This window comes from Trichomycterus rosablanca, chromosome 4 (assembly GCF_030014385.1).
Source record: "Trichomycterus rosablanca isolate fTriRos1 chromosome 4, fTriRos1.hap1, whole genome shotgun sequence".
NCBI classification, from domain to species: Eukaryota; Metazoa; Chordata; class Actinopteri; order Siluriformes; family Trichomycteridae; genus Trichomycterus; species Trichomycterus rosablanca.
Genome location: NC_085991.1, coordinates 21,313,020 through 21,328,161, shown reverse-complemented (window position 1 = coordinate 21,328,161; position 15,142 = coordinate 21,313,020). Strand labels below are relative to the sequence as shown.

The following is a 15,142-nucleotide window of genomic DNA, read 5'->3' as shown; positions in this document are numbered from 1 at the left end:
GAGGAGGGCTGTGCACGTGTCGAAAGAGGCGTGTACAGCGACGTGCTCTCCTTGGATGCAATCTGGCATCTCTCAGCAGCGGAAGACAAAATTGAGTGCGCTAAATGGGGAGAAAGCCAGACAAGCAGCTGCATTGTGAATGAGCTGCAAGGGTTTAATAGTGGACATAGGAGCACCTGCCAGGAGGGAGTTGTAGTAGTCCAGCCGTGAGATTACAAGTGACTGTACAAGAATCTGAGTGGCTTCCATGGAGAGAAATCATATCAACTTATAAAAAGCAAAACATAAAAAAACAAAAAAAAAAGTTTTTAATATCTGCCAACAGTTCCTACTTCATTCCAGAAAGGAAAACCAAGTGTTTAATTGTACCTGGAGTTGCTACAAGTCTTTGTGCAGGATTCCATTTCAGTTGGGAAACTATAAAAAACAAAGCCCCATTAATACTGATGAATGACATGGTACGACAATACTTAATACATTTACCACAATACAATGTAAAGGGTCAATCTCCTGAAACACTCAACTGTATTTAGTATTGTTAGGTTTGAATATTTCCAGAGGTCGAATTATACAGTGACAAAGGAAGGGTGAGGGGGTGTCAAACCATCTAAACAAAGTTCTTTTTAGCACTGTGACAGTTTTCTTCGCAACCTTTGTAACAAATTTGTACTTCAATAATGAAGAATTATTTTTATTAGCAGATGTTTGTTAATCTTGGGACAGATCTTGTTCAGAAATTACTACAAGTAACATTGTAGTCATGTGTATCAAACAGGATACGCCTGACCACAAGAGTCTGAATACTTTTGTAAATAAGACATTTCAGTTATCAATTGAATACCATTTGAAACACTTTAAAAACACATTTCACTATGGGACATTATGGTTGATACAGTGTTGACTAATGGACATAAATGCCAATTATATCAATTTAAAAACCAAATCCACAACACAAAGTGTGTAAAAAGTCGAGGTCCTTAAATACTTTTTGTGTCCACTGTATTTGACCCATTATTTTCATGAAATCAGAAAAACCTACAATAAACTTGTGAAAGAATTCAAATTTAAAAAGGTTTTTAAACAAAGCAGTGTGTGTTGCAGACGTTATTGAAAATCTCAAGGCATGTAAAAGTTTTGACTTCAACTGTAATTATTTAATTATCTACCTGCCCTTTGTTGGGGTTTATATGAAACCGGATTGACCTGAGGATAACCTGCCATGAGAGAAAGAGAGGAAATGAGTGATTTTGAATGATTATTGAACGTATTAACAGTTTGCATGTTATCCTACCTGGACCACCTGCAAATCCATTTACAGGTTTCCCAGAGTAAATAGATCCGCGCTCTCTTCGAATGGGGACATGGCGTGCGTATCCAGGTGGTCCGGCTTCTCCAGTCACAAGGACATGCTGGTTTGGCTGTAAATGCGGAGTTGACGGCTGCACTGGACCATAGGGCTGACGTGGGATTAAGGGTACAGCAGGGGGCTGGTGAACTGGATTTCGGGATATATCGGGAACCGTCCTCTGGGGAATTATCAGAGGGATTCGGATATGTGGTATATACATTCTTGGTGGGATTAAAATCCTTGAATCTTGTAAATTCTCCTGGCCTGAGGACACTCCTGTGAAAGAGAGTGCATGTGTTATGACTCAGCTTGTGAAACAAAGGCTGGCAGATCAAACATTTATGCAAAAAGTATATGAGAGCTAGTGATGAATACAATACAATACAAATTACAATACAAGAGAAATGAAAAAAAGTGACTAATCATACAAGGATTTTCACTCAACTCTGATAAAACTTATTTTAATTATATTTCACTGATACATGCTGACAATTTACTGTCCTTGCTCTTTATAAAGCGCAGGAAGCAATGTGCTGTAGGCAAAGATTTTAATTTTGATAATTAATTTAACTCAGTTGCACATTTAAAACAGGGTACACTTTGTGCTCTGTAATCTGTTTTTCCTCAAGAGATGCTTCATCAGGAGACAAGATTATTTCCTCAAAATACTTACAGTCCCTCATTACACTCAGAATTGTAGTCTCATGCCTGAGTATTGAGCCATTAATGATTTAACTTTATATTATTCTCATGGCTGTGTCGCCCAACTGCGGATGTCTCCTCTGACTGTAGCATGCGTCACTCACCCCACAAGGGTCTAGTCAACTCTGTAATTGCCTATTTTTCTCTCTGCTCCCAACTGATTTAAGTAAAACAAAGCAGCAGCTTGAATCCCATGAGTCTTCCTCTGTATCGGTCATGTTGTGCATTCAGGCTGCACCCGGCCCGAGCTCCTGCGTCACCATTGTTCACGTAACACCAGGTATCTCAGAAACACACACGTAAAGCCCATTTCCCTTAAGATAATTGGCATCTGACTGAGAATGTTCCATGGGTCTGCTGAAGAGATGAAGGAAACCACATATTGTCTAGTGCAATGCCTGAGATACATAGATATATTATGTTCAAGTTTAAGTCTAATTCAAGTCCAGAGGGAGAGTTGGCCAGCTACCAAGTTTATAAAAGCCATCTTTTCCAAGTGTCATGTTGTTGTCATATAATATTTTCACAAATATTGTTTCTTTTGGGGCGGCACGGTGGCTTAGTGGATAGCACTGTTGCCTCACAGCAAGAAGGTCCTGGGATCAATCCCCAGGCGGGGCGGTCTGGGTCCTTTCTGTGCAGAGTTTGCATGTCCTCCCCGTGTCTGTGTGGGTTTCCTCCGGGAGCTCCGGTTTTCTCGCACAGTCCAAAAACATGCAGTCAGGTTAATTGGAGACACTGAATTGCTCTATAAGTGAATGGGTGTGTGTATGTGTGTCTGCCCTGCAATGGGCTGGCGTCCCGTCCAGGGTGTTACTGTGTGCCTTGCGCCCATTAAAAAGCTGGGATATCCCCCCTTCCCCGCGACCCTAATTGGATAAGCGGATAAGAAAATGAATGAATGAATAAATGTTTTTTTTTGGAGTGATGTGTTATAAATTTACAATTCAACTTAAGTTTTACTAACTATGGTCAGAGGCTAAAAACTGTCTTGGTTAAAAGTATAAAAGTAGTGCTGGGAGGTAAATCAGAGTAAGAAAAACAAGTGAAAATACCCTAATATACCAAAAATGAAAGTTTTTCTCTATGTGTGTATTTTAAGAAGATTCAGGTATCCAGGAATGCAACAGAACTGAGTTAAAGATTTTGTCTACATACCATCTGGTGGGTTAATAAACCTATTGAAAATTTTAGTTTCACAACTGACTTTAATTTTTATAAATGAGTAGCTCTTCCCATTGGGACAGAGTTTGTCAAAGGGTAGTGTAGAGTGGTGATCAAAGGGTTTAAATCCATTATACATTGTTTTACTTCATGTATTGTTTAAATATTGTTTCTTTTGGGATATAGATAATATAAACCGATAGTTTGGTTAAGTGAATTTAATTTTTAAAGTTTCGTCTTAATGCTCATTTACTGTCATCGTTTAGAGAGAGGGACGTCAACTAAAAAGTGACAGACGACTGACAGTCATTTAACTGTAATAACAGTGCCAATGTATTGCTGAGTTATTCCGAATATGTGTATCTATTACCACCTCGGCTGGCTGGTCAATGGTACCTGCACAAAGATGGGGGATAATAGAGATTGATGTGCGATATGGATCCCCATAAGAACCCGCCAGGTGCAAGTCAAAAGAAGCAGACGGCTACTGCACACATGTTGTTAGTTATGGCCTTCCTCGGTCTAAAGTGGGTTAGACATTTGCATGTTAGGTTATAGGTTCAAACTATGTTCCTATGAACTGAAAATGATTCTGTTCAGGCATTTCAGCCACAACCATTGCTAAAAAGTGCATATTGTTAATTATATAAAATAAGTGAACTGCTTCCCACTTTGTGGTAACCTTCTGGTCCAAGTAAGTGCCTAACCTCACTCTTTTGCATTTTTCAAACTGAAAAATATCATACAGAGACACACAAATAGAAATTTTTAATTAATTTCAAATTATTCTCCAGGCCACCCAGGAAGGATGGGGTCACTGCTGAGTCTGGTTTTTCTCAGGGTTTCTTCCTTTAATTTAAGGGAGTTTTCATCACCCTTGGCTTGCTCAACAGGGGTTTTTGGTCTATTTGTAATAGATGCTGTAAAGTTGCTTTGAGACAATGTCTATTATAAAAAGTGCTACACAAATAAATTTGACTTGATGCTACAAACTACAACTTCATATTATTGCCTATGGTTTTGGAACAGGATGTACAAAAGGCTCATGGTCAGGTGATCACACATGGGATATGCTGTATAGTGCATATAAGATCTAACACTGAATCTAGTTCTTATAATATCCTGCATAACAGAATCTGTGTTGAAGAACGTGGTTGTGATCAGTGCTGTAAAGACATGCTGTAGACAATAATGACTCAGATGCAGTGTTTATTTATGGAGGAGGGGAGTCATTAACCCACAGCAGGAATTTGGAGTTGCCACTGCCTTCTTTATGGAGGCTATGTTTATAAATTAGCAAGCTTTAGAGGCAAGATTGAAAATAGCTTTATCAGAAAATCTGGGTCTGGAGGTAATTTTAACTATTAGTTTGGACACTAAATGGAAGGACAGGATTGGCAGCTCTGCCCAGCGACAGACAGACAGACAGACACACACACACAGACACACACACACACACAGTGTTATTAACGACCAGATTTCTGCACCCTGCCCTAATGTCCAAACCTTGGTGAAGTAATCTTGCTGTCTGTCTGATCCAATCTGAAAATGTCCAGATGGGGCTCTGGACCTTGGCTGAGAACTCTGACCCAGCAGGGGAACACCTCCCATTCTCAACTTAAAATTGATTTCTCCTCTGAAGGACCAGTTATAGTAACAAGTATAATAGAAAAATCTCCCACATCCCAAAGCGGTTCACTTTGCATGAGTGCTGCAGCACACACACACACAGGGAAAAGGTTTTCTGGCCTCCTGTACTTGTAAGATATCAATCGGCAGGACGAGAAGGACAGGAAAGAGGAGAGGAAAGAAGCAGATAAGACTTGGGAGTTTGGTAATATATGCAACACATAAATCCATTTTAGGGAGCATTTCATAGTCCTAAAACATTTGGTTTGGGTTAGATTTAGATTAGGTTATTCCTCAGAGAAAAGGTTATGAATTCAGGAAGCCAGGAGCTGATATCAAGTGAGTATCCTTCTGTGAGTTGTGAAGTCATTAGTAAAAGCCAAAAGTCTTAGTTTTTTGTTGCATCAATCAGCAATAACCTTAAAACCACCTCCTTGTTTCTACACACACTGTCCATTTTATCAGCTCCACTTACCATATAGAAGCACTGACTGTAGTCCATCTGTTTCTCTACATACCTTTTTAACCTGCTTTCACCCTGTTCTTCAATGGTCAGGACCCCCACAGGACCACCACAGAGCAGGTATTATTTAGGTGGTGGATCATTCTCAGCACTGCAGTGACACTGACATGGTGGTGGTCTGTTAATGTGTGTTGTGCTGGTATGAGTGAATCAGACACATCAGTGCTGCTGGAGTTTTTGAATACTGTGTCCACTCAGTGTCCACTCTCCTACTGTGACACTTCTACCTTGTTGGTCCACCTTATAGACTAAAGTCAGAGACGATCGCTCATCTATTGCTGCTGTTTGAGTTGGTCATCTTCTAGACCTTCATCAGTGGTCACAGGTAGCTCCCCATGGGGCGCTGTTGGCTGGATATTTTTGGTTGGTGGACTATTCTCAGTCCAGCAGTGACAGTGAGGTGTTTAAAAACCTCACTGTGTCTTATCCACTCACACCAGCACAACACACACTAACACAACACCACCATGTCAGTGTCACTGCAGTGCTGAGAATAATCCACCACCCAAATAATACCTACTCTGTAGTGGTCCTGTGGGGGTCCTGACCATTAAAGAACAGGGTGAAAGCAGGCTTACAAAGCATGCAAAGAAATAGATGGACTACAGTCAGTAATTGTAAAACTACGAAGGCCTCCTATATGGTAAGTGGAGCTGATAAAATGGACAGTGAGTGTGGAAACAAGGAGGTGGTCATAATGTTATGCCTAATCTGTGAATTTTAAAAAGCTTTAAAAATTACATTTGCAGTGAACTTTAGAAACAGTAAAGAAATTCAGCAAATAGCCATGAGAGTGATTTAAGAAAGAAAGCACATACTTCCCACCAGATTGTGTTGTCGCTGAGGGAGCAACTGTATAAATTAGTTTCAGAATTGTGCAATGGTGCACCCCTGCCACAGTCTGCTTAAAAGAATGAGTAATGCGTAAACCTTTGAAACAGAAAACCAAGTTGTTTTGTGGCTATGGCACTTAACTGTTGCATGAGTAAAGTTTATGTTCAAAAATGAAGAAATAACAATTATAATTGCATTATAAAATTGTTTGGAAAAAAAACAACCTATAAGGCCTGTGAATACTCCTCCTAAAATGTCCCTAACTGCTTCATTCTAGTCAGGGTTGTTTTGGGTCAGGCACCACCCAGAAAAACTGGGTGCAAGGCAGAACAACATTCTGGACAGATTCTTGAATTTAAAAATTATAGAAACTTTAAATCATTGGATTTAGACACAAGAGCTAAACAAACAGAATATTCCTAACCACTCAACCATCTACAGTGTATCACAAAAGTGAGTACACCCCTCACATTTCTGCAGATATTTAAGTATATCTTTTCATGGGACAACACTGACAAAATGACACTTTGACACAATGAAAAGTAGTCTGTGTGCAGCTTATATAACAGTGTAAATTTATTCTTCCCTCAAAATAACTCAATATACAGCCATTAATGTCTAAACCACCGGCAACAAAAGTGAGTACACCCCTAAGAGACTACACCCCTAAATGTCCAAATTGAGCACTGCGTGTCATTTTCCCTCCAAAATGTCATGTGATTTGTTAGTGTTGCTAGGTCTCAGGTGTGCATAGGGAGCAGGTGTGTTCAATTTAGTAGTACAGCTCTCACACTCTCTCATACTGGTCACTGAAAGTTCCAACATGGCACCTCATGGCAAAGAACTCTCTGAGGATCTTAAAAGACGAATTGTTGCGCTACATGAAGATTTCCAAGGCTACAAGAAGATTGCCAACACCCTGAAACTGAGCTGCAGCACAGTGGCCAAGATCATCCAGCGTTTTAGAGCAGGGTCCACTCAGAACAGACCTCGCCTTGGTCGTCCAAAGAAGCTGAGTGCACGTGCTCAGCGTCACATCCAACTGCTGTCTTTGAAAGATAGGCGCAGGAGTGCTGTCAGCATTGCTGCAGAGATTGAAAAGGTGGGGGGTCAGCCTGTCAGTGCTCAGACCATAAGCTGCACACTACATCAAATTGGTCTGCATGGCTGTCACCCCAGAAGGAAGCCTCTTCTGAAGTCTCTACACAAGAAAGCCCGCAAACAGTTTGCTGAAGACATGTCAACAAAGGACATGGATTACTGGAACCATGTCCTATGGTCTGATGAGACCAAGATTAATTTGTTTGGTTCAGATGGTCTCAAGCATGTGTGGCGGCAATCAGGTGAGGAGTACAAAGATAAGTGTGTCATGCCTACAGTCAAGCATGGTGATGGGAATGCCATGGTCTGGGGCTGCATGAGTGCAGCAGGTGTTGGGGAGTTACATTTAATTGAGGGACACATGAACTCCAATATGTACTGTGAAATACTGAAGCAGAGCATGATCCCCTCCTTCCGGAAACTGGGTCGCAGGGCAGTGTTCCAGCATGATAATGACCTTAAACACACCTCTAAGACCTCTGTCTGCTTTATTGAAGAGGCTGAGGGTAAAGGTGATGGACTGGCCAAGCATGTCTCCAGACCTAAACCCAATAGAACATCTTTGGGGCATCCTCAAGTGGAAGGTGGAGGAGCTAGAAGTCTCGAATATCCGCCAGCTCCGTGATGTCGTCATGGAGGAGTGGAAAAGCATTCCTGTGGCAACCTGTGAAGCTCTGGTAAACTCCATGCCCAAGAGAGTTAAGGCAGTTCTGGGAAATAATGGTGGCCACACAAAATATTGACACTTCAGGAACTTTCACTAAGGGGTGTACTCACTTTTGTTGCCGGTGGTTTAGACATTAATGGCTGTATATTGAGTTATTTTGAGGGAAGAATAAATTTACACTGTTATATAAGCTGCACACAGACTACTTTTCATTGTGTCAAAGTGTCATTTTGTCAGTGTTGTCCCATGAAAAGATATACTTAAATATCTGCAGAAATGTGAGGGGTGTACTTACTTTTGTGATACACTGTATTAAAAATAATTACTTCCTAATTATAAAATGTTTAAAAATGGCAAGGATAAACATTTAGTGTTGTATCATTGCCAACTACAAACTTTAATGTGCTGCAAATAATATAATCACATCCATTTCCTTCCAGCAAAGACCATTCTCAGCACTACCATGACACTAACATGGTAATGTCATGAAGAGAAGAATAGTGCTCCAACCAAACAGTATTCTCTCATCAAAAAGCATCCATTGATAAAAGACTGGATGAAGATTAACTCACATTGCACATGAAAAGAACAACCAGCTCTAGTCTCTAACTGTACACATATAACCAGAGATAACAGGGTATGTGTTCCTAATAAAGAGGCATGTAGGTTTAATCAGTTTTAAAGATAAAATCCCAACCATCCAAACACCATCTGGTCAATGAGGGTCCAGAGGGTGGGCTACAGTCAGTAATTGTCTACCCACAAAACAAAATGTATTTGTATGGTAGGTGTAGCTTATACAAAAAAACTAAATGAATTGACATACCAGATAAGTGCACCTAATTATGTGTAAAAGCTCTACACATGTATGTTAACATGAGGTAAAAAGATCACTGTGACAATGTAATAGAGCACTGATCCATCTACTGCAAATACTGTAAACACCAATCCAAATATAAACTGCATACTGCCAAAACAATGGAAAACAACTACAAAGAAAACAAACTGAACTTATATGTAGGTAATAGGACTATTCTGTCGAATGCAGACAGCATAAGGTGCCTGGTGCTAATGAAAAACCCTGTACTCATTTCATTTTTAGGTTTTACAACAGCTTTATCCTGGCTAGGGTCGTGATGGGTCCCGTTTTCCTGGAGTCACAGGGCACAATGCAGTAATTTAAATCAACAGTTTGGGTCTTTGTCTGCTAAAATGCCATCGTTTTGGCCATGTCAAGTATAAATATGGCCTAAGTTGAGACATTTTGTAAAATGCAATAAAAACAAGAAGTTGATTTGTAAGTTCTTATAATATTTTATTTAACTGATAAAAGTACACAAAAAATATTTCCAATGTTTTATTGATCAACTTAATTGTATTTAGTAAATTTAGAATTTAATGCCTGCAACACACTCCCAAAAAGTTGGGACAAAAGCATGTTTAGCACTGTGTTCTATGCCCTTTCCTAGTAATCAGACCTTTTAATGGTTTGGACAATGAGGACACTAATTGTCACAGTTTGAAATTTTTGCTCATTTTTGCTTGATACGAGACTTAAGCTACTCTGCAGTCTTCATGGTCACCACTGGCTGATTCTCCTCTTCATGATGCACCTTATATATTCAATAGGAAACAGATTAGGACTGCGGGTATACTCAATGTCTATAAAGCTTTGCTGTTGTAGCTTGTGTAGAATAAAGCCTGGCTTTGACTTCTTGGATAAAGACGTCACCTATCCCAGTATCCTCCTCTGCTTCAGTGTTTCCATTCACACATATCCAAGTCACCCATGCTGTGGGTACTATTGCATCTCATACCATGCTCATAACAGTAGATGGTCCTTTTCCTCTTGTGCATAAAACTGGATGTCTGTTTTTTTTTTTTTTTTTTTTTAAAACAAGTTGGAATGTGGACCACAGTACACATTTCCAACATCCTTCAGTTCATCTAAGATGAATTCAGGCCCAGAGAACTCTGTTATTGTATATATATTTAATGTATGGCTTTCTATTTGCATAATAATGTTTAAGGTTGTGTTTCTTGATGCAGTAGCAAATCGTGTAAAGTGACAACAGCTTTCCAATGCACTCAGGAGCCCAATAGGCTATATTTATTACAGTAGCAGTGCAGTCTGAGGGCTCAAAGATTTCAACAATTTTATAATCTTTTTACAATATTGTGTATGGTAGATGGGAAAAGATCAAATTTATTTGAAATCTTGCATTAAAAAATGTTCTTTTTGGTAATAAAGTTTGGCTAAAAGTGGTGAGCCACAACCAATCTTTGCTTGCAAAGACTGTGCCTTTGGTGGATTCTCATTTGTTTTTTCAATCATGACACCCTCACCTGTTACCAAATCACCTGCTGGTCAGTGTGACTTCAATATTTTTTTAATTATTCACTGTTATTTCACCTCTTACCTACATTTCTGAATGAGTTGCAGACAATAAATTTTAAATTTGTTTATATTTACAAAATACAATCTAAAGTTGATCAGCCAAAACATTAAAAGTAATTTCTTTGTACTTCTTGTCAGTTAAATAAAGGTTCAAGTAAATGAACAAATCACAGGTTCTGGTATTTATGGCATTTTACAAAATGTCTCAACTTTCCTGTATTTTGTTTAAATAATCAGCCAGCTCAAACCAATATGTTTCTTCAGGTTTAAACATTATCACTTCCAACCTAATTCTCAAAAAACTGATGCCATTTTTACTTCCCGGCTCATTAAAGCAGATCTTACAAAAAGGTTATAGTCCTGCGCAGAAATCTAATATACGTAGACTGGTATTCATGCTTCTGTGACTACACACATTTGCATTAACACCGGCTCTGTTGGGTGTTTGGGAAGCTGAGAGGACTTGATATCCACACATGCTAAAATAATGACATCACTTCTTTCAAGGAAGCTCCCAGAAATCAGCGTCCTGGCGTCTGTGACATCATGACAGGCTCATAGCCCAACATCTGCACTGGGGTGGGGTGGGATCATGAGACCGGTTTACAGCACCACACCTCTGGAGGCCCAGTCAGAGACTTGCCTGCTTAATGAAGACCAGAACTCGGCACATGCACGCTGTATGTTCTGAAGTAGAGCACCAACAGCAAGAGACAGTTAGAGAACCGCAACAATATACAACGACATTCAGGGAAGGATGAGGAAAAAATCATTAATTCCTTAACTACAGAAATAAGTTTTGTACTCTGTGCACCAGGAAGTTCTTGTGACTTTTGAATTTAAGGGGCACATGTTGCTATGAGACAATGTCCATTGTAAAAAGCACTATACAAATAAATCTGACTTGACCCACTGTTTTCACCAAGTAAAGTCATTTTACTCTAAACACCCAACTATTCATTAATGCAAAACCTTTTAGATACCACAGTGCATGCAAGAATGTGCAACTGCATAACCCTATTCATGTTCCAACCCTCTTTTTGGCGCATGTATACCCCCAAAACAACCCTCATCCCTGTCTTTTGCAACCCTGGGGACATGTAAACCCTTGACCATGTCTGGATCTCATTACACCTGAAGTATGTACACACATTGACATGGTTTAATTAGTAGAGAGAAAGTAACTACAAGAAATTATATAAACCAAAAGATTTAATTAGCATCTAGATGTTAGGTCAAAACCTGTTTTTCCTTATTTGAAATACACTATGTGGTCAAAAGTATGTGGATACCTGACCATGAGCTTATGGGACATACACTGATCAGCCATAACATTAAAACCACCACCCTGTTTCTATACTCACTGTCCATTTTATCAGCTCCACTTACCATATAGAAGCACTTTGAAGTTCTACAATTACTGTCTGCAGTCCATTTATTTCTGTACATACTTTTTTATGGTCAGGACCACCACAGGACCACCACAGAATAGGTATTATTTAGGTGGTGGATCATTCTCAGCACTGCAGTGACACTGACATGGTGGTGGTGTGTTAGTGTGTGTTGTGCTGGTATGAGTGGATCAGACACAGCAGCGTTGCTGGAGTTTTTAAATACTGAGTCCACTCACTGTCCACTCTATTAGGCACTCCTACCCAGTTGGTCCACCTTGTAGATGTTTGAGTTGCTCATCTTCTAGACCTTTATCAGTGGTCACAGGACGCTGCCTACGGGGTGCTGTTGGCTGGATATTTTTGGTTGGTGGACTATTCTCAGTCCAGCAGTGACAGTGAGGTGTTTAAAAACTCCAGCAGCGCTGCTGTGTCTGATCCACTCATACCAGCACAACACACACTAACACACCACCACCATGTCAGTGTCACTGCAGTGCTGAGAATGATCCACCACCTAAATAATACCTGCTCTGTAGTGGTCCTGACCATTAAAGAACAGGATAGTAGGGGGCTAACAAAGCATGTACAAACAGATGGACTACAGTCAGTAATTGTAGAACTACAAAGTGCTTCTATATGGTAAGTGGAGCTGATAAAATGGACAGTGAGTGTAAAAACAAGGAGGTGGTTTTAATGTTATGGCTGCTCGGTGTATATACACATTAATATGAAGATGGCCCTTACTTTTTTTGAAAAGGCTTTCCAAATTATTTTATGCTCATTTAATAAAAAAGCATTTTTATGGTCAGGCAATGCCATATTACCAACATAATAAATTCCACAGGTGTTTACTGGGGTTAAGGTCAGGGCTTTGTTCAGGTCACTGAAGTTCCTCCAGACCAAACTAATCAAGCCGCATCTTTATGGAAGCTGAAAATGGCAGGGGCCTTCATTTGGTGAAATTAATCTCTCTTCATCATTATTAGGGGTGTCCATATACTGTTGGATAAAATTCATACAAATACACATATTACAGATAAGTAGTGTAGCAACAATTCCATTTCCATTTTGCATTTTGTCATACAAATCACCAGTATGTTTCAGTGCCCTTGACCGACTTTGAAGAGACCGATGTGTTAACCACAGCTAAGTATGAAAAATAATACCACCAATCCCACTGTGATTTCAATGTTGTGTAGTACACACTAATTGAGAAAAATTATGATAATGCCAAACTTCCTGGCTAGAAATCAATCCCTGAAAGAATGCACAGGTTAGAGGTCCTGACAGATGCACAGGATAGAGGTCCACTACTTACTTATGGAATGCCTCTGATCCTTTTTAAAACAGTGTAATGCATGTCTGGAATGGTATTTCGCATGTTGGATCATTCTGCCTGCTCTTTGAGAAATAAAATTTTTCTATTGAGAAATAAAAGAGGTGGGTGCTTAATTAAGAGTTGGTGCTTAAAGCATCCTAGAAAGGTTTATTTATTCATTTATACATTTTCACTTACCACTTCATCTGGATTAGAGTCGACTAAGACCATCTAAAAACACTGGGTGACGTGAGAATACCCCCATCGTTTACAAAGCACACAATATTGAAGTTGCCAATCTACCTTTTGCATATTGTTGTCATACCAAAACATTGGGGCTGTGTAACACTAATGCTACCAGCTGTGCCAAGGTGTTTCCTTATTTAGATATAATAATGTTTACATCTGGTGATTGGGAAGGTCTTAAAAGGCAAGTTACTTTATCAATGCCCCTAAATAACTTTAGCAATATGTATGGGGGCAAATTGAAACCTCTATGTCATCATGTTACAGGTAGTAGGCCTTATCAGTAAGCAATAAGCAGATACACTAAAAAGTTGAATGTAAAAAAAAAATCCTAATTGCATTTCCACACACACAGTGCTATGAGAAACAAGAGGGATTATGACTAAACAACAATGTGACCTTGTTAGTGGAGTTAATCGGAAAAAAAACATTTGCTTAAATTTGCTGCAGAGCTTAATAATTGGACTCTGGAGCAATGAAAAGGGTCATGTGGTCTAATGAGTTCATATTTACTCTATTCCAGAGCAAGAGGACAAGAAGGGAAGGGCATGAAGTGATGTTCCTATCATGCATTGTGCCTATTGTACAAGTCTCTGGAGGCAGTGTTATAATCTAGGGTTACTACAATTGATCAGGTTGAGGCTTAGCAACATTATGTGGCAGTAAAATGAAGTCAGCTGACTACCTGAATGCACTGAATGACCAGGTTATCTTATTAATGGATTTTATTGATGGCATGGGCAGATTCCAGGAAGTCAATGCCAAAATTTAGAGAGATTAAAGCTAAAGGTGGTCCAATGAAACATCAGTGTGTGCAGTGTTTTGGCCTGGCAGTGTACACTGTGTTATATCATGTTAGGACTCTTATTGAACACTCGCAAACACTAGCAGTGCTTTCTGTTTTTTTTCTATTTTATTTATGCATTTTCTCCCATTTTCTCCCAATTTAGCATAGTCAGTTTGTCTTCCGCTGCTGGGGGATCCCTGATTGCAGTCGAGGTGGGTATATTGCTGCTCACACCTCCTCCGACCCACGTGCAACCCTTTGCAGAATCCTTTTTCACCTATGCACTCTGCACAGGCACCTCTCTATCTGCCTACACAGCGTTTAAAGACCACACCCACATGGTCTGGTCATCCCGCCCTAGCAGAATCGTCTCTGCTGCAGGCACTCTACTAAAAAAAACTCTACCAAAAAATTTTTATTTATTTATTTATTATGATAATTATTATAATAAATGTGTCTTAATAAATGTAGCCATTTTATGCTAAACAATTCCTTTCTTCTGCAACCCCAATCATAGGGACAGCAGTAGCCTAGTGCGTAGAGTTTTGGGCTATTGATCAGAAAATTGTTGATTCTAATCCAGGCTTTGCTATGCAGCCACTGTTGGCCCTTACCCCTGTCTGCTCCAGGTGCGCTGTACAAAGGCTGACCCTGCGCTATGATCCCAACTTCCAAACAAGCTAGGATATGTGAAAAAGGAATTTTGTTGTACTGTACAGGTGTATATGTATATATGTCAAACAAAGGCGTTCTTCTTCTTTAGGTAGCTTTAAACCTCACATTGTCTCAGACTGTATAAAATGCTTTTGACTACAGGGTCCACATGACCATTTTGCTGTCTTTGATTTGACATGCAATGCAAAAATAGTAAACCAGGCATTCCGCGTAAGCCCTCATTACTCATCACACTCATTACAGGTTGTTTGATTATATGTCCTCTTCCTGTAGGGGTCCGTGCTTCTTGGCCATAACCACCAGACATTAGTCACTGCTAAAAGTCTTGCACACAATAATAAAGTACATGCCTTTTG

At 39.7% G+C, this 15,142-nt stretch overlaps 1 protein-coding gene across 1 annotated transcript in view; it reads right to left on the bottom strand.

The window, feature by feature from the left end:
* Positions 1-15,142, bottom strand: part of emilin2a (elastin microfibril interfacer 2a) — a 31,661-nt gene that overhangs the window by 6,356 nt on the left and 10,163 nt on the right. The window contains exons 5-7 of the mRNA XM_062993950.1: positions 1,292-1,624; positions 1,167-1,214; positions 370-417 (exon numbers count right to left, since the gene is read on the bottom strand). Coding sequence (XP_062850020.1) covers positions 370-417; positions 1,167-1,214; positions 1,292-1,624 — 429 coding nt within the window. The remainder of the gene's footprint in view (positions 1-369; positions 418-1,166; positions 1,215-1,291; positions 1,625-15,142) is intronic.